The 20,006-nt window shown below is 40.9% G+C and overlaps 1 protein-coding gene across 2 annotated transcripts in view; it reads left to right on the forward strand.

The window, feature by feature from the left end:
* Positions 1-20,006, forward strand: part of YY1 (YY1 transcription factor) — a 39,424-nt gene that overhangs the window by 11,217 nt on the left and 8,201 nt on the right. For both annotated transcript variants that reach the window (XM_084630778.1, XM_084630777.1), the window contains exons 2-3: positions 6,108-6,270; positions 18,175-18,235. In XM_084630778.1, the coding sequence (XP_084486904.1) occupies positions 6,108-6,270; positions 18,175-18,235 (224 nt within the window). The remainder of the gene's footprint in view (positions 1-6,107; positions 6,271-18,174; positions 18,236-20,006) is intronic.

A 20,006-nucleotide genomic window follows, 5' to 3' on the forward strand; every position in this document is an offset into this window, starting at 1 on the left:
AACCCAGCAGTCAATTAGGTAAACAGTAGGTGAGGCAGAATGGAACTTATAACAAGAGGTTTGGCACATAACTAGAGAATTTAGCAAGCTAGCAACAATTTTCTTCCAAACATAATAACTAAGAAGCCATTTTGCCAGAAGAGATCAACGAGCAGTGGCCACAGATGTGCTGTACCAGTCCTGCCACACAAATCTGCTTGTATGTCTTTTAACCATTCTTGCCATTGTCCAGGACAATGCAGAAAGTCAGCATGTTGCAGGAGATTGTGATTCTGGTGACAAGGCTTGAAGAGACTATTACTATTAGCAGATGGTCCTGTGTATTCCTCAGCCACTGAATTCATTCTTTACCACAGAATTTTATTCCAAAATTTTAACTTTTTTAAACCAAACATTCTAATCTTGTGATTATGAAGATAACATTGAAAAGGTGAACTGAGAATAAGATGATGGAATGTTGTCTTTCCGAGTTTACAGAAGGCCTGAAACAATAGCTCTTAGATGCATGTGCCCTGCATCTCAGTCAGGAGATTCAAAGATTGCAAAATTTGTGGCATCTTGGGGATTGGTGGGGGAAGGAGGGATGCAAGAATTTGGCATTTAATGAACCAAGCAACCAGCGACTTTCTGTCCTTGTGCACTCTTAGGAGTTGTCTGCAGCTCCCTTATGTTCTCCAGCTTTCCCAGAAGTGGGATTTATTCCAATTACAGTATGTTCTCCTTGCTCTGTAATCGATAGAGCCAGATAACAGGGCTCTGGAAAAAACAGGTCATGGAAATGAAGGGTATCTACGGAGATCTAAACAAAAATACTGACTGCAAAAGCTAAGAGTTCTTTTCATGGCATTTGGAAGTGTTTGCTACAGAATTTTGTCCTATTGTCCCAGAGTACGGAGGACCCTAATTATCGAACCTAATAAACATGACCATTTCCACTTTTCCTACCAAACCAGCTGGCTGCCACTTGACAAGATATTTGGACAGGGTAATCTCTACCCTTTCACTTTCCAGATAAAATCCAACAGCAGAATGTATCTTGTAATGTTACTGTAATTTAAAATCTGCCGTACACAGTGGAGTTGCACCAAAATCAGTAAAATACGTTGTATGCTAGGGGGTGTCTTCGCAACACAGTTAGCTTGAGCATAACTTAAGTTACTGTTGTGAACACCTTTTCTTCACGATAGTGTCAGTATGAATTTGAAGGTGCCCAGCTTAAGATGTGTATCACCTATATCCACGGTACTTGAACTGTCCAGTAGGAAGAACTTTCACTTCAGGTATGGAGCTTTATCCAAGTATCCTCTCGTGTCCTCAGCAGAGACTCCGGATTCCACTTTGCAAGAGGATGTTTAGCATGATACAGACATCCCAGTGTCTCTCTTGATTCTCTTAAAGGCAGTATCTCTGTATGCCCTCTGTCAGGTTTTTTTGTGTTTGGTTTTTTGTTAGCAGTCATGTCAGCCTGATGAGTACTGGAAGTAGACACTCTCTCCTTAGAGTGCTGGTAGTGCAATTTTCATGCTGATAAAGTGGTTCTTGGTGGGCAAACCTGGCATTTGTCCATGAAGTCACTTCTAGATTCCATAAATCACAGGAGATAGCACATATTAGTCCTGTCCCATGTTACCATTGGAAAAGCTGTGGCACACCTGGCATATGGACACTGTACTAAAATATGTTTAGTCAAATCCAGACTGTTGAGAAAATCGAGATAATCAGGGCTCTCACATGGCTGTAAGGGAAAAAAGTCTTGAAGCCTAAAATATCTAGGGGCATAGCTGGTGTCTGATATACAGGGCTTAGATTGTCTTCACCCATGTCAACTACTGTAGAGTTAGTTGGTGATCAGCATATGGATTAGCCTAGCCCAGGTATGAGGCTCAGTGGTGCTTTACTCACCTGTGTGGTACTAGAACTTCTGGGGGCGTATCCCATGGTTCTTTATGCTGCAGTAAATTGAGCTGCTATATGCATCTTTCCCAGTGAATTGTGGAAGATCTTTTTCTCTTTCTGGACATTGTCAGCAGGGTGGGGAGTGGGAAGGTCCCTTCTGGCCCTGTATATATCTGATTCTGTGAAGACCTTGGGGGACTATTAGCACTAAAGTAGTTTAGCCTGCATTCTCACTACAAGTGGTGGGTTACCAGCAAGAGTGAAAGCCTGACTTGGGCTTTTGTCTATAGCCCCACATGAGCCAGCTAGCAAAGGTTGAAAGCACCAGTAACTTTGGGTGAAAGTTTTGTGTGTGGAAAGGATTGTGGTTAGAGGCAGTCCCTAAGTAAGAACCATGGCTTACAGAGAGATCCTAACAGCAGTAACGGGCTCTTTGGAAATGTATGCTTCCTAAGAAGAAATCTCCCAAACAGCTAATTGGTGGTCGTGTTCATTCACTTACGAAGTATTTTATAATAGAGGTGCAGGCCTGATCTGTTGCTGTCTTGGGGAGGATATTGAATGCTGTAGTGTCTCAGGAACTGCTTTATGCATAGTTATTTTAATTGGTTTTAGGTTACATTGGAAAATTTTCTCACTCTAGGGTACATACTGATGAAATTCCATTGTAAAAACTATAGAAACTACTGTGCTGAAAAACATTTACTACCTACTTGCCAAAAAGAAAATTTTGGGTAAGTTCCCCAGATAGTGTTTTTGTTTTGTTAGCTTTGTGGCTAAAAAAAATCACTATTTGCTAGGTACCAAAACAAAGTTTTCATGCTTTATGGTAGGCGCACTCGTAGTTACTAGTGTTTTACTCAGTAATTTACTCATGTAGAACATGGTTTTCAACATATTTGTGGAAATGATCTTAGTTGGCAGGCTCTTCAGAAGGAGAGGCATATCTCTGAGGTAGTCTCTGACAGCTCTGAATTCTTCCCCCAAAGCTGTAAGTAAGCATTATAGAATCTGTGGCTTGTGCTACTAGAAAAAAGGATACTCTTTAGGAATATATGTATACAATTTTCTTATTTACTAGCTCATCTGACATGAGGCTGAAAGTGAAAACTAACCTCTGTCTCTTGTAAATATCGCCAAACTCAGATTGGAAGTTGGGAGAGGGTATAGAACTAGCTAAACAAGAGAGGCTATCAAAATTTGTTCTGCTCCAAGGATTCAGGAGGTTTAAAACTGTATTCAGAAATACATAAAACTTCTAGGAAGTTTATAGTTCTGTTTCTACCTGTCATAAATGTCACTTATTACTGTTCATAAGCTACTAACCATTTGGAAGAACACTGTTGAGCTTGAGGCTTCTGCATTTATAATACCTTCCTAAATTAGAGTGGTGGCTTCTCTTGTAGGTGCTGGAAAACGTATATGTTAAACATTTTGTACTTTCACTTTTAGTTAAATGTGAACAGTATTTTCAGCAGTTACTAGAGACAGAAACATGGAGAATCTGTAATATGAAGAGTAGGAAGACTTTCCAGGTTTTTTTGTTCAATAAGTATATTAGAGCTTTCTATTTATAACTCTTTAACACATTTTTCTAACAAAATGAAAATGTATTTCATTTTTCACCATGAAACATTTAAGTGAACTGCTCTTTGAGCTGGTAGATAAGATTAAACTTCAAACTAGCAGTAACAATTCTAGAAATAGCTTGGTGTGGCATAGTTTAAAAGCAGGCATTACAAATTGGAGAGAGAGTTGTCATTTTGGTGGTATTTTTAAACACAAAGCTAAAAGAAAAGAGAAACTTCCTACAATGCAAGTCTTTTAGTACTCTTTTTTTCTCTTCTCTACCTTACTGAACAAAGGTGGTTTGTTACTTTTTGCATTTTATTGTATTTCTGTGTCATGAATAACTGGAGCATACTAACCCAGGCTAGTTCTTTCTTTTTCCTTGTTTACTGTAGTCTTTCTGCCCCATCTAGTAAATTTTCTTTCTACTTCCTTTGCCTTGCCTTTTCTTAAAACTGGGGGAGCTGTATCTGCCCCCTCTTATGCGGAGTCTTCGCTCTTTTCTGTTGCGCTACAAAGTGGGAGGGAGTTGATATTTTTCTGGTGTGGGTCTGGAGTTCGCTCATGGGACAAAGGTGGCTTGACAGAGCTACCCTAAATAAGCAGTGCAGTGGAAGTAAGATTATACTGGCAAGGAGGTTATTTATAACACTGTACGTACTGGACAGGTATACACTACGGCAGGGATCGACGCTCTGAGATCAATCTACTGGCGGTGAATTTAGTGGGTCTAGTAAAGATTGCTCTCCAGTCAACCCCTGTACTTTACCCCTGATGAAAAGAGTAAGGCAAGTCGATGGGAGATTTTTCTCCTGTCGACCCCCCCATGGTGTTGACTCCAGCTACGTACTTCACGTAGCTGGAGTTATGTAGCGTAGGTCGACTTACCACGGTAGTGTAGACATAGCCACTGTGAGCTGTGGTAGAGGCATTATGAGTAGAATAAAGGTGCCCCATACCTGTTAACATCATACCTGATGTTTCATTACTCTGATCCTCACTGTATTTTGGGAAGGCTCCTTGTGGATGTGGGGGAAAGGGGAGATGGCTCTGGGAGTCTTTCTCCCAGCAGGGAAACACTCTGAGATGAATACTTCCCTAAGGCCCTCTCCAAACTGAAGAGAGCTATTAGCCAGCTCCACCTGCTGGCTCAGGGGCTTTAAAACATCAGTAGAGAAACCAATATCTTCACCACTTCAGCAGGCTTGGGGGTGAGTGGGTAGCAGCACTGGGGACTCCTCCCTGCTCCCCGGCCTGGTGGGAACAGGGAATCCAAAGGAGGATCTGCAGAGCTGGCAGAGAGGAATACTCCCTAATTAGCTTTGTGATCAAAGGTCTGAGTTATCCTGTCGTTTGTTTACACGATGGGATAGGGAAGTGGGAGCACAGTCTGATGTCCATGCTGGAAGAGAGAGCCCCTCAGCATGTGCAGGAGATTTCATTGACTGTCCTTTGCTCTCATGCTGTGTGATTAGGAAGGCAGCCAACAGAGTTGTCTCTACTGATTCATGGATTTTCCTTGTAGGACCTACAAGGAAGGTCTGAAAACCTGCAGTTTAAAGGAAAAACCCTAGAGTTGGCAGGACTGTTGCCAAAGTAGGCAGTAAAGATATCCTATTTAGGCCATGTTTACACTACAAGTTTATTTAAGCATAAGCTTTCGTGACCTACAGCTCACTTCATCAGATGAAGTGCTGGGACTCGGGGCTTAAGCCTGAGCTCCAACCCCCACCCGGGGCAGGGTGCTCGGGCTCTACCCCTCCCCCACACCCTTCAAGTGTCGACAAAGTAGTAACTTTGTTGTCAGAGGGTCATGGTGCAATGAAGTTTGAGAACCCATGGCATAGACGCTTCCTGTACTGATGGAAGGGGTTTTTCCATAGCTGTATGTAATCTACCTCTGAGAGGCAGTAAGTAGGTTGATGGAGGAAGTCTTCTGTTGACTTAACTGCAGCTACTGTGGGGATAGGTTGCACAAGGCAAAACTTTTCATAGCCCTGAGCAATGTAGCTAGGTTGACCTAAGTTTTAGGTGTAGATCAGGCCGAAGTTAGACATATTAGGGTTTGCTGCAGGGAAACAGGTCAGGTATAGGAATGTAGATGTGTTTTTGTCTTCCATAATCATCTACACACCTGTTGGCTCTGGCTACTAAAATTCTCCACCAGATCCTCAGTATTTTGCCTTCAAAGGTGATCTCTGGAGGTGCTTTTACCCAGACACTTTGAGTGTTGTGGCATGCCGGTTTCCTTTTTTCTTTTTTTAATACATACTTTGGCACATTCCAAGATCCACCTTTTCAATGTATGTGTCATCTCTAGGATGTTCCTAGTTATTCCTCAAAACTTGCACTATTGCTAGATCTGTATACACACCTAATTAAAAAGTGTGTGCATGTGTTCATCATGCCTCAGAAAATGTCTATTGTGGCTTTTATAATTTGTGGAACTGATTCCTGTAGACTCCTTACAAGTAGCATAGGAGTCTAGAAGTGCACTGAGATTGGCTGGAGAACAGTAGAATTTTACTTGTTGCAGTATCTAATTTGCATTGAAATACTAGCCATGCAAGATGCATAATGATAGTGTTCATGGTGTTTGATTTAATATATGTAAACCAACAGGGTAATTTTGTCTATTTCAGATGATAAAAAAGATATTGACCATGAAACAGTGGTGGAAGAACAGATCATTGGCGAGAACTCTCCACCTGATTACTCAGAGTACATGACAGGAAAGAAACTTCCTCCTGGAGGAATACCAGGCATTGACCTTTCAGACCCCAAGCAGCTAGCTGAATTTGCTAGGTAAGTCACAAAAGAGCATCTGTTAAATCTAAATGACTATCATTCCATTGTTTTCTTAAATAAAACCTTCAAAAAAATATGAATACTAGTTGTCAAATTACTTTTGCCTGACTCCATTGTGGCCTATATTACTTCACGTAAAGAGCCTGTGAAACAAGCAGTTAAAGTAACAGGAACTTGGGTCCTTACAACACGGTATTCTTAATACTTAGTTTCCATTTCCCAAAAGCTATAGTCTTTTAAATATTTGATTTTTATCTATGCCAGATAATTTTTTTTTTAATCTTTAGTTTTTTTGTGGCTGACAGGAATCAGATACCTTGAGAAGCTGCATCTTTACACGTGTCCTTACTATTACTGTTTTGAAAGATTACCTGAGGCTAAAAATGCATTTGAGAGAGAAGTGGCTACTTCCTTGTTAGATCTGACAAATCAAAAGTGCGACACTCAAAAGTTGTTCAGTACAATAAGAACAGACCAGTAGAATTCAGTATGAAGATCTATTTATTAGTTTTATTTTCATTCTTGACTACCTCAACCCCTACCAGTGTTTGTGGGTTCTACAACTTGCTGCACTATATCAAATTTAGTTTTCAACAATTGTAAAACTACAAAACCAATCTGATCCTTTTTTTCTTAGTAATGAAGAATATTTTTTATATTGTGTTTATCACAAAAATCCTTAACATCAAAAGAATGGTAAAGGTTGTATAGGTAGCACTTAAAAGTTTAGGGAACATCAGCTCAGGTTGCCTGTGCAATCTTAATTTGGTCCATTGTGCGTATGCATTATGATGCAGCATCTAATTACATGATCAATGACTGGTTGCTTGTATAAGCATCCTTAATTCTGGCATTTCCTAAACTTTGAGCATTTAAGTAATCTTGTTTTTAAAACTGAAATATTAGCCCATGTGGTGTAGTACCACATGATTTGTTAGCAGAGCTTGGGAACATTAGACCCACAGCCCAGATTTCTACCACTTGAGATAATAGCAAAATCAGTAGCAGTAGTCAGCTGTTATCTGTGTATGGGCCAGCCACTAGAGAGGGAAGAGATGAACAGTAGAACCTCAGAGTTACAAGCACGAGAGTCACAAACTGACCAGTCAACCACATACCTCATTTGGAACTCGAAGTACACAATCAGGCAGCAGCAGAGACCACCAAAAAAACCCCAAGTACAGTACTGTGTTAAACGTAAACTATTAAAAAAATAAATGGAAAGCAGCATTTTTCTTCTGCATAGTAAAGTTTCAAAGCTATATTAAGTCAATTTCAGTTGTAAACTTTTAAAAGAACCGTAACGTTTTGTTCAGTTACTAGGCATTTATAACTCTGAGGTTCTACTGTAATTTCTGCCAGTGGGATTCACAGCTGTTTGCTAGACAGCAGGGGAATACTGGGTTCAATTCCAGGTTTTGGTGGGGAGTGTACATAGACCCTTCTGTCTCTGCTCCCTCTATTCCTGTTCCCCTTCCACAGCTCCTGTTGCTCATAGTCTACTTCTGCTTTTGTCATCTCCCTTATGCTGCTTAGGTGCTAGCAGAGTAGCACTGACAAAACAGAATATAGTCTTCCTGCTGTTTCTGGTACCAGAATGGCTCCCCAGCAGCTGGGAAGAACAACTGTGGGGAAAATGTTTGTCTCCATGGTGGGGTATGCTCAAAATCTGAGGATGGTGCATGTGCAGTTCAGCTGGCCTGTAGGAACTGCGTGGCAATAGAGTATGTTCAGTGTATATAAAATCTGACTGTAAGGCTGCTAGCTTCCACCAGCCTTTACCGAAAATGTGCAAACTGCAATTTTTTCCCCCAAAATTCTTATATGTTGGCCAAATTTGTGCAGATTTTTCCAAGGATAGCAAAAAGTACATTGCTGACATGTTTGGAGCATGGACTTAAAATACGTTAGTCAAAGTGTGGAGGTACTGGAGCGTTTCAATTAAATGGTGGTAAGAATTTTTTAATATGGGCAAAAAATTTTTTTTTTTCCTGTCCTTATTCTAGGAAATGGTTCAACTGTGGGATTTATTTATTTACGTATTTATTTGAAACTTTTTCCAGTAAGTCAGCCTGCAGCAGACATGAAAAAGTTCAGCCTGAACATTAACTACAGGTGGTTCCACCTGTGTGGCTTATAATATTACATAACTACTTATGAAGTGTTGGTGTATATATTCCTACATTTGCTATTGATCATAATAAACTAATTGCAGAAAATAAGATTACAAGAAAAACACTTGCTTTGATCTTAACTTATGTCAGCATTATCTAGAATTTTTGTCAAAGCAAGTTTAGTTCTGTATGCTATGCCGCATTTACATATTGCTGTGGGTTGCATCCATCAGGCTAGTATCTGGGTGTTCATTTGTTTTTAAAATGAATTTAAATGTTTGGTTCTGTTGTGCTACTTTATAACTGAGTGTGGTTACCTGCTACAGAATTTATTTAATGCTCCTCTGGATTTTTTTAATGTGAATTACTCTTGCAAATACTGAATTGTTGCTATACTGTGGCTTGTCTGACTACTCAAACTGTTCTCTTATTGATGAATTGTCTGTTGCCAGGTTTAGAGTTTGAGGTTTTTAGCTCTAACTGCCACATGGCTGCTTCTGTTGGGTCTTTTTACTAAAAAAAAGAAAAAAAGAAAAAGAAAATAAAAATGTATTGCATATGTTATCTTACAGAGAAGAGACATATAAGCAAATATTGATGATTTCAAGTTAGTTCATAACTTTTTTGCTATCCTAGAATTTTTAGCAAGTAGCATTATGAATCTAATGGGTAAATTAAGTTTTTGAGCATACAGTTGCTATTCAGATTTTCCTTGAAGTCAGTTATGTCTTTAAAATTATTCCATCTGTTTTTATACTGGAGCCATTCCTGTGGTATCTGAACACATTAGGAATACTGTCAAAATTGACAAGCCTCAAACTTGACTTACCAACCATTGTGTTCATCACTGTCAGGAAAACCCAACCATGTCATTACCTACTAGTATAATTGTGTTTTATATGAAGAATAGGGTGGACAAAACCTTCCTAAAAAGTGAATGCTTTGAGGTTTTCAGTCAGTAGAGAATCGCTTTCAAGAACTCTCCTTTTTGTTACCACCTTTGCTGTTGTGTTGTAAGTTTTTTATAGGGCCAGTTTTAGAGAGAACTAGTGACATACTATTGTATAATTCAGTTTTATAAAACTATGGATGGATCGCACAGTAAACAGGTTTTAATCCTCTGATGCCCATGCATTGCTGTTTAGGGCCTCAGTCCTGTTTGTGTTTGGGTCAATGGCGGGGAATGTCAACTTGAATGATGCAGGATCAAGCTCTAATTTTCCCTTGGTTAAAGTTTACTACTGATGCAGTTTTTATCTTGATTAAGATACCCAAGTGCAAGGAAAGGGAACTGTGAGTACAAAACAAGGACAGAATAAAAAGTGAGAATTGAAATTTGACAGTTGATTAGGGCATATAAAGGGCTTGGAGGCTTGTTTTTGCTATAGTAGCAAATGGTCATATTTAGTGTGTGTGGTTTCTCGTTCATAGCGACTTCACAAAATTTGAGCCATGTTGATGACTTAAGGATTTCTAAAACTTTACTCATCTAGTAACATTTTGAAAGTGACAGTGAACTTGAAATCCAGTCAATTTTAAAGAATTAATGAAATAATTTACAGAATAAAATTTACCCCTGAGTCCCATTGGCAGTTTTCATGGTTTAACAATCCAGTCATATTTTGCTAGCTTTAAAAATGTTTTCTCTTCCTTGTTGCTGTATATAAGATACACACAAACTTAAAGGGGAAATGGGAAAACTGGCTAGACAGTGTTATGGAGGCAACCACCGCAGCCCTACATTCCTTAAATTGACAGGAGGATATTCAGTAGTGATTTGCAGAAATCCCCTTTCCAAGTTCACTATTGATGCATCTTTATTGATCCTCGAGAGCAAAGTTCTGAGGCTAAAGTTCATTTCCAAACCCACAGGCAGCTGTGGGTCAGTTAACACTATAGGTGCCCTTGGGTAACCTAGCAGAATTCTTTCATGCTCATCTGTAACATATTCTGCTACTTGAGCCTTTGTTGGGATTGCATTCATGTTTAGTGGTCAACTTCAGACAAGTTTCTGGTATTTAGGACATTCTCCTGTCCCTTTTTTAAAAGATACCATTTCACTTACTCTTTTAAGAACTAATCTCAGAGCATGTGTTGCTGTTACAGTGAATAGGCAGATTGTCCCTTTAAAATGCTTTTTAAAATAGCTGTTGTTGTTGTTCCTTTGTCTCGGATGTATGGAGCAGGAATTTTGGACCCTTGTTTAAACCTTGCAGGAGATAGTACAGCTGTGCCTGAAAGTAGTTCATAAGTTCTAAAATTGCTGAAAATATTGTATATAACAAGTTGCATCAGAATAGTATGATCTGTTGGGTAGCACTATTCAGTTAAGGCGTATTCTGACATGAATGAAAGCATAAACTTTAGTTGTCTTTGTCACTTCCAAATCTTCTTACAAGGTTTATGAAGAGTGCTGGCATTATTTGTTTTTAAACAGGACCAAAAAATATAAATAACTATATACGTCAAACAATGTGACTGATAGCCGATTTTTTTCTCTTCTGTTTGCTTATTACAGACCAACATTTCTGTTGGGGATTTAAAATATAAAAATGTGAATGATTTTAAGCTCTTTACATTGTCAACTATTTAATAGGTCTAACCTATAGATTTTATGTCTTTGCATGGGATGTGAGAATCCCTTTAAATGAAAGACTGAAAATGGAGCATTTTCTAAATTTGGTGTTAAGCGAAACTTATGTTGAAGTGTAGCAATTCCATGATTGTCTGTCTGGTACTAGAACCTAGTGGAAGTAAGTAAACAGTAGCTGTAATTCTGGCAGTTATGAACAGTGGTGGCTTATTTTTTGCTTTTTCTTTAAAAAAATAAATCCATTTACTTAAACTTAAGTTTAAAAAGTTGGTCTCTGATTTTTTTCTAAGCACTGTTTATGTGGCTGAACTGCTTAGAAACAGCAAAAGTGCAAACTAAGAAAAAGGAAGTAAAATGTGAAGAAAGAAAAAGGGGAAAATATAACGGGTGGGAAGTTGCCACAGGCTTGAGTCTTAGTCATAACGTTCTTCCTTGTTCAGCTTCTCCCTTTTTTTCCCTTTTGGCCCCTCTGTTCTTTCATTCACGTCCTTTCTTCTTTCTCCCCTTCTGCATGCTGTCCAAGCAGTAATCTTCTTCCTCTCCTGCATCCCCTTCACGCCTCCCTAGTGCACTCATTGGATGAGGGCCAGTAGTGGCAACTCTCCTTGCAGTTGACCCCACCTCCCAGAATTAATAGAGCAAAGGAGGGGAAACTTTTAGCTATTGGTCATGTCGACCACTGCCACTTCTGCCACCAACTGAAGTGCTCTGGGCACTCTGTTCCTGGAATGGGGGCAGGCCTAAACTATAGAATTACTTTGCTATAATTACATTGATCAGGGGTGTAGATTTTTCACATCTGAATGACGTACTTATAGTGACCTAAGCGCCAGTGTAGATGGTGTATGTCAGCGGGAGAGCTTCTCTTGACTGCATAGCTACTGCTTCTTGTGGAGATCGTTAATCCTATGCTAACGGGAGAATTCTTTCCCATTGGTGTAGAGTCTTCATGAAGGTGGTACAGCTGCATTGGTGCAGCTATGCTGCTGCAGTTTTAAGTGTAAACCTGCCCTAAATCTCCTAGGTTAATAGCCTTAAAGACGTCTGTGATTGTTATGCTTGAGTGGGTTTTTATCACCAAAAAAGCTTGGAAAGCAGTAAACTAAAAAAACCTTGTTTCCTCACAAAAATGGCGCATTTGTACGTTCATTTCAAAATAAGACACCTTGTTCTGCTCAACTTTGTGAGAATGTGGCCTTCACAGTGCAAAACACGAATTGTTTTCTCTATTTGCAATAGAAATGATAATTGCATTTTCCAGGGCCTTGAATTGAAGGAGAAATTCTTATTGCATTTTATTGCATCTCTACCTTACTCTGATCCAACTATGCTAAAACACTACCTAGAAACACCAGGTTTAAAAACTCTTTAAAGATCATAGATTGTATTAGGGTAGCTTTGTACCACTCTCGTGGTGCAAAATTTAAAAATGACTTTCTAAAGACCAAAATCTCCTTTTTTCTAATAAATTTAAATATAAAGTTGAGTTCTTGCAGTAGCAATTGTTCACTAGGATTCCATTCTTGGTGCACACGTGCTCTAGGTACACAAAATTAGGTTCTTTGGCCAGCAGTGTCTGATGGGGCCACATCTGTGCCCTAGATGTCCTTATACCCCTTCTTGGGGCTTAAAGGGCAGAGCAGGCCCAACCTCCATTTTTTACCGTGCACGGCAGTGAGATGGAACTCCCCACCTACTTCTCTGAGCGCCATGCTATTTTTAGTACTGGTTAGTCTTGTTGCCCCGGTGCAACCCATGCGCACACAGATTCCTTATTTTACACATGTTCTATTTCTTAGGCTAGACCACCACCTCAGGGACTCTAGAAGAATGGTAGAAGCAAAATCTTCATGGTTTAAAACCTGCCTTAATGTGAAGCTTCAGCGCCACTTAATGATACACACTCTAGGTGCCCATTTAGTTTGAGGATACAGTCCTAAGTGGTGTACTGTATGTTGCTCACTTCAAGTGCACTCAAAAGTGTGAGGATATCTCTTGGAGCACTCAAAACAAGCCTCCTTGGACACAGTTAGACCTCAGTTGACTGGTCATTCCCTATGAAAGAGTTCCCTGGTGAGCCCAGAGTCCATGCGAAGCTTTTGAGCTTCATCGACCAAGAGATGTGGTCATCTGCCTTCATTCCAGCTTCTCATGGCTAGGAAGGAGCAGTGCTCCAGAGCTGACCCAAGATATAGGTACCCTAAGTCTTTTGCCTTGACCCATAAGTCTGATTCATCTCTGGCTCAACAATCAGCCTGAGAGGGGTCCCTTTGGCACCCTGGTACACTGGCAATAACCACTAAAGCTATGGACTGCATCTCCCTCGGAACCAGTCCTTTATCTCCCAGGGCTCCTGTTCAGGTAACCTCACAAATGTGTTCCAAGTGTCCAGTGGATTGATACCTATTGGGTCAGTACACTGGGCATATAAGGTACAGTGATTTTTTTTTTTCATCTGTGTGCTCAGTACCAGAGTCTTCTCTCGCTGAGAGCTTGAAAGATGGTGATGACTAATCCACCTTGGCCAAGTATTTTTTTGAAGTGGTGACATAAATGCACTCAAGACAGCATTATACATCAGCCAGTCGTTTTTGAGCCATACCCTACATATCTGGCAATAAAGTGTGACTGCTCTGTCCATTCATCAAAACATCAAGAAGACTTGCAAAATCTGGTTGTGTTGCAGACTTGCTGGCAACTCATGGGCATTAGTGTTGCAACCTTACGGATAGCTACCAATGCCCTAAGGATTACACCTGCTTAATACTGTGAAGCACCTTAGGGCTCCAGTTGTCATTGTGACAAGTTGGACTCAGTGATCAATTCTGCCTTGCATACATCAGTGGTACAACCCAGACAACTCCAGTTTCCGACATTCCAGTCCTGGCTGGAATTGCTTCCCCAGTAATTAGGAATAAGGCAAGGCCCTGGCCTCATTACTGTGCACAGCCAACTATCAAGACAGCTTACTTCATAATTTTATCTCAAAGTCATATCAGAAACACTGAAATAGTTGACCCTATCAGACAACCTTTCTAAGGCACAGTGGCAACAGGTACTGCAGGACTATATTTTTGGAGCAATGGCACATGTCTTGGCAGTTAGACAACTCAGATCTATGTTTCCTAGGCTCTCAGGATTAGCTCTCTCAAGCCCTTCAGAATAACCATATGAACCAAAAGATCCTTTTTTGTTACAATGGGATGTGTTGTGGTCATGGGCAGTTTAATTTGCATCTTTACCATTGGGTCTTCCTGAGCGTCCCATCCTGCTCCTATGCAGCTCAAGAACTATGTGCTATTTGGTTATAGAATGCCCTCTTTATCATATTGATGGTGGGTGGATGCACTTAAGAGTGACTACATCACATACCCACCATCTAATTCATTTTTTGTGCCATCAAAAGCCATATACCAGAAGAAGAAAAAGCATCAGCTACCAAGCTGTTGGTGTGGCAGGTCAAGAAGATATCTCTAGTACTGAATTAACCTACTACTTGCTTAGGGAGAGCACAACAGAGCCACAGCACTCCTGACAGGATGACCCCTGTCTTGGAAGCCATGTATTCCTTGTCTGCATCCCTGTTGGGGCACAATAGGGACTCCTCCTTCCATCCCTTTTGGGCTGTACAATGTGAATCAGAAAGGGATCTATAAGGGACAGCAGTAAATGACTTAGGGCTCATGGGGAATATCCTTCTTGATTTTTACATGCACACCCCTATGTGTCCCTCAATCCAGTATCCATACCCTTTTCAGCTCTGGCTTGACTAGACACCCAAGGGAATGTAGCTGTATTCATGCAAGCCTGAGTAATCTGCCTCCTTGTGGATTAGATACTGCTGCCCAAAGAGGCAGTCAAGATAACAAGTCAAGTCAGCTAGTGCAGCCTTAGAGCCTCAAAAAGTATCAGGAGGAAAGTGATGAATGCTATAAGGGGAAGAATGAGGCAGTAAATTAACATTGTCTTTAGCTGATGACTTCAAGGCATTCCAGGACCTCATCAGATCTATGGCAGAGACTCTAGATACACTCTAGAAGTGGTGCAGGAGAAACCTTTCAAACTCCTGCACATTTTACACACTTCCATTGTTGACAGGCTCGTCTTGCTTATAAATGAGGATCAGCCCACAGAAGACCTGCGACATGCGCTAGCTTCTGTTTTGGCCACATCCAAGTGGGCTGACAGGAGATTCCACATCCCTTCCAAAGAACTTTGAAGTACTTTTATTCCCACTCAGTATCAAAATTGTTTCTGGAAGCTGCGGTCTAAGAGCAATCAAAGTGGCAGGGATCTCCCAAATCCATATGTAAGGGGAGAGACTTAGAAACTGGACCTGTTTGGATGCAAAGTATTCATTTACCAGCCTCCATATGCCGTTGGATAATTACCAAGTGCTTCTGTCAAAATAAAATTATTTGAATTGAGACACACTGTTTGTAGATAGGCTACCTCGATCACTGAAAAGAACTAAAGACCATCCCCATCTGAGGGATAGCTGATAACCCGCATCCAGTTGCAGGCTGCAGTAAACAATATAGTGGAATATACTTTGTCTATTGTCTAAAAGAGCTTACTTTTTCCAATCTTGAGGGATTTTCCAGGGAGGTCCGAACCAAAATTGAGGACCTTTTGAAGTTAACTTTACTTCAAACTGTGGTGAATTCCTCTAATCCTTAAAGGAATCTAGGGTGACTATATTCTCTGGACCTCTTTTCCAGTACAAAGATGGAAGTAAGTGAGACAGGACTTCTTTCAGGTACCGTTTCTGTGCCCACATACTGTTACCATCCTCAGACCTTGGAACTGTCCAGAAAGAAGAGGTTTCAGCCTTTCTCTGGTGCTGCATAGTCTGTTTTTTCCCTAAGAAGCAGGTTTGATGCCATTACCGAGAGCCTGGCAGAACCTTGAGATCTCTTCCCTTCTGTCTCTCTTCCCCTGCCACCCCCCACCTTGGCAACTATCTCCTTTTATTTTTGGTAAGTTTGGACTCAGATCAACTCAGACTACTGAGTCTTGGAAATAGTAAACAATGGATATTCTATCCAATTCCAGTCTCTTTCTGACCTGTTAGCCCCATTCCCCATCTTTTTTTTTTCTTCTTTTTTTTGAGGGACCATTTTCACAAGATACTGTTCAAACAAAAAGTGGACTCCCTTCTACAATTTGGAGCAGTGGAGGAGGGACTCAAAGATATAGGACAAGGGGTTAGTCCCATTATCTTTCTCATCCCAAAGAAAAACAAAGGACTAAAACAATCCTTGGATGCATAAACGGGAATCTTGGGTCAGACCAGAGGTTTTTATCTCTGTTTTTGGCACTGGTGCAACTGCTGCTAGAAATACTGTCCAGTTCTGGTATCCACGATTAAAGAGGATGTTTATAGATTAGGGAGGGTTCAGAGAAAAGCCACAAGAATTTCTAAAGGATTAGAAAAGCTGCCATTATAGTGATTAGACTCAAGAAGTTCTCTTTATTTAGCTTAATAAAGAGAAGGGTAAGAGGTAATTGATTAGTCTATAAATATCTACTTGGAACAAATATTTAATATTGGGCTCTTCAATCTGGCAGAGAAAAGTATAACACGATCCAATGACTGGAAGTTGATGTTAGACAAATTCAGGGTGGAAAGAAGGGGTACATTTTTATCAAACTCAAAAATTGTGGTGGATTCTCTATCGCTGGCAATTTTTAAAAATCACGATTGGATGTTTATCTAAAAGATAAGCGCCAGGAATGATTTTGGAGAAGTTCTGTGGCCTGTTATCAAGTGGTCAGGCTAGATCAGGGGTGGGCAAACTTTTTGGCCTGAGGGCCACATCAGGGTTGCGAAACTTTATGGAGGGCTGGGTAGGGAAGGCTGTGCCTCCCCAAACAGCCTGAACCCCGCCCCCTGACTGCCCTCCTCAGAACCTCCAACCCATCCAAACACCACCACCCCCTGCTCCTTGTCCCCTGACCGCCCCCTCCCCCGTCTGACTGTCCAGAACCTCTGCCCCATCCAACTGCCCCCTGACAGGCCCCCTGGGACTCCCACACCTATCCATCCACCCCCCTGTTCCCTGACTGCCCCAACCACTATCCACCCCTGACTCCCTCCCCCTCCACCACATCCAACTGATCCCTGACTGCCCCACCCCCCGGGACCGCCTGCCCATTGTCCAGTCCCTCCCCGGCCCCTTACCACACTGCCACCCTGCCCGGCAGGAGTGGCAAGCCAGAGCACCGGCGGCGCACTGTGCTGAGGCTGCAGGGCAGAGGGGATAGCAGGGGAGGAGCTGGGGTAGCCTCCCTGGCCGGGAGCTCAGGGGCCAGGCAAGACGGTCCCGTGGGCCGTAGTTTGCCCATCTCTGGGCTAGATAATCAGAGTGGTCCCTTCTGGATTTGGAATCTATAAGAGTTGAAACATTAAAGGTCTACAAGTTCATCCAGTGTTTCAAGTTCAGAATGGTGACTCTGACCTCTATAGTTCCCTCATTAAATACTTCAAGACTGTTTTGTGGTTCTCAATCTGCAAGATGCCTGTTTTCAGGTATCCATTCGTCCAGCCCACAAGAAACTATTTGGGTTCCTAGTGACAACATCTCTGTCAGTACAGGTCGTCTGCCCTCTCCACAGCTCTGCACTTGAACGATAGAGATTGCACTACAGTACTTGTATTTTTCAATTCACCTCATACTATTTTTTCTTTTTTACAGTGCAAATATTTGTAATAAAAAATAAAGTGAGCACTGTACCCTTTGTATTCATGCTGTAATTGAAATCTGTATATTTGGAAACATAGAAAAATATCCAAAAATATGTATAATTTAAATTGGTATTCTGTTTAACAATGCGTTGAAACCTGTGATTAATTGCAACTATTTTTAATCTAGTTTTGTGTTTCTTGCTTGTTAACTGCAATTAATTGACAATCATACTTTTAAATGTACAGTGTTCTGTATCTGAAAGTTGCTTATATAAAGATCTTCAGATTTGAAAGTTCGTGTTGTATGGACTAAATTGCTTTTTCAAAATGCAAAAATATACTGTTACGGTATTTTTTTTAATTTTAATATAGCCTCACTACAGCATTAAACTCCAAGCACAGTCGATGTGTATGTAACTTGCAGGATTTTTTTTAATATTAAAGCAAACCATTTTAGGAAGGTTGCTTCTACACACTTATCAGTGTTTTCTTCTTTGTTTTGTAAGAATGAAGCCACGAAAAATTAAAGAAGATGATGCTCCAAGAACGATAGCATGTCCTCACAAAGTAAGTGAAACTCTCTGAACTTAAAGCATTTCAGTGATTAGTCACTTGTGGAAATGAATTTTGTGTGGCTAGCTTTTTTCTATTAGGGTAGGAATAGCTGAATATTTGTATTAAAGCTAAATATTGAGGCCTATTACTTTAAATACAGTTGCCTCTCTTTAGGTGCTTTCCAGATGCCAAAAGATTTCCTCAACTCTTTCTACACAGTGTGAATGTCATAACACAAAAGGGAATCTTGTATGCATGTAAGGTAATCATAGGAGTATGGCAGGACCCTTTGTCCCAGTAATGTAATTTTCTGTCACTCTATGAAATACCTCATTAATCCTCTAGACTCAACCCAAACTATATTCCTTTAAGTTTCTGTACTGCTGTGACTCACACCTGGCTCATGATATTGATAACGTGAAAGATCATTGGAGAACTTTTATTCAATAAAGGTCAAGGGTATGTCTGTGTTGCAGCGGGGAGCTAGCCTCCCAGCTCCGGTATACGGATTTGTGCTAGAAATAGCTGTGTGGACGTTGTGGCACTGGCAGAAGCACCTGAGCTCAAGCTACTCTTGGAGGAATTCTGTGCCACGGCACAATGCAGAAATTTGCATAAATTAATGTTATGCATGCAGAATTTCCTTTTTTCCTCATAGAAATGGGCTGCAGAGATGTTGGCCGCCACTAGAGGCCACTGGACCTGGCACAGGGCTAGGGGGAACAGGCGGGAACTGGAGCGTTCCCAATAGCTGCAGTTCTCAGCATGTCCTGAAGGAAGGAGGTGGCGGCATGCAAGTCTTGGACCCAGCATCAGGCTGTTTCTCCCTCTGGTCTTGGAGGGTGAGAGTGTCTGGGCGGGGGTGAGTGTCTGGCCCCCTAGCTGGGCTCTGGGAGGGAAGGGGGCAGAGAAACTGAGTTGTCGTAGGGGTTTCTTTAACTCTCTACTTGTGGGTGAATTTTTGCTGGCAGGTATCTTGAAATAAATTACCAAATAATTGAAACTGGCATGATTATATAGTGGTGTTCTTAACAAAATCTGCAGAATTTTAAAATATTGTGCACATAATTCCCCCAGGAGCAGCTCAAGCCCACCTTGGTGCCAAGCTTGTCCGGATAGTGTGAGCCTCCGCCAGTGCCACAATGTCCACATGGCTATTTCTAGCACATTAGTGTGAGCCCCTCTAGCACAAGTTTCTATCCACGCTGTAAGGCTGGCTCCCAGCTGCAATGTAGATATACCCCTAGATTAGTGGCTCTCAACCTTTCCAGACTGCGGTACCACTTTAAAGAGTGATTTGTCTTGTGTACTCCCCAAGTTTCACCTCACTTAAAAACTTACAAAATCAGACACAAATATAAGTGTCACAGCACACTATTACTGAACAATTGCTTACTTTCTCATTTTTACAATATAATAAAATTAATCGGAATATTAATATTGTACTTACATTTCAGTGTATAGTATACAAAGCAGTATAAACAAATCATTGTCTATGAAATTTTAGTTTGTACTGACTTCACTAGTGCTTTTCAAGTAGCCTGTTGTAAAACTAGGCAAATATCTAGAGGAGTTGATGTACCCCCTGGAAGACCTCTGAGTACCCCCAGACGTACACGTATCCCTGGTTGAGAACCGCTGCCCTAGACTATTTAATCAGATCTTTTCTGTGGCCACTTCTTAAATAAAGGAGAGCACTCTGGTCCCTACTCTTATGGTTAGCACTTCTATATGTTGTCTTTTGATAGCTACCATACACTATTATGGACAAGGATATTGCAAC

This window comes from Lepidochelys olivacea, assembly GCF_965140295.1.
Source record: "Lepidochelys olivacea isolate rLepOli2 genome assembly, chromosome: 6".
Classification (NCBI taxonomy): Eukaryota; Metazoa; Chordata; order Testudines; family Cheloniidae; genus Lepidochelys; species Lepidochelys olivacea.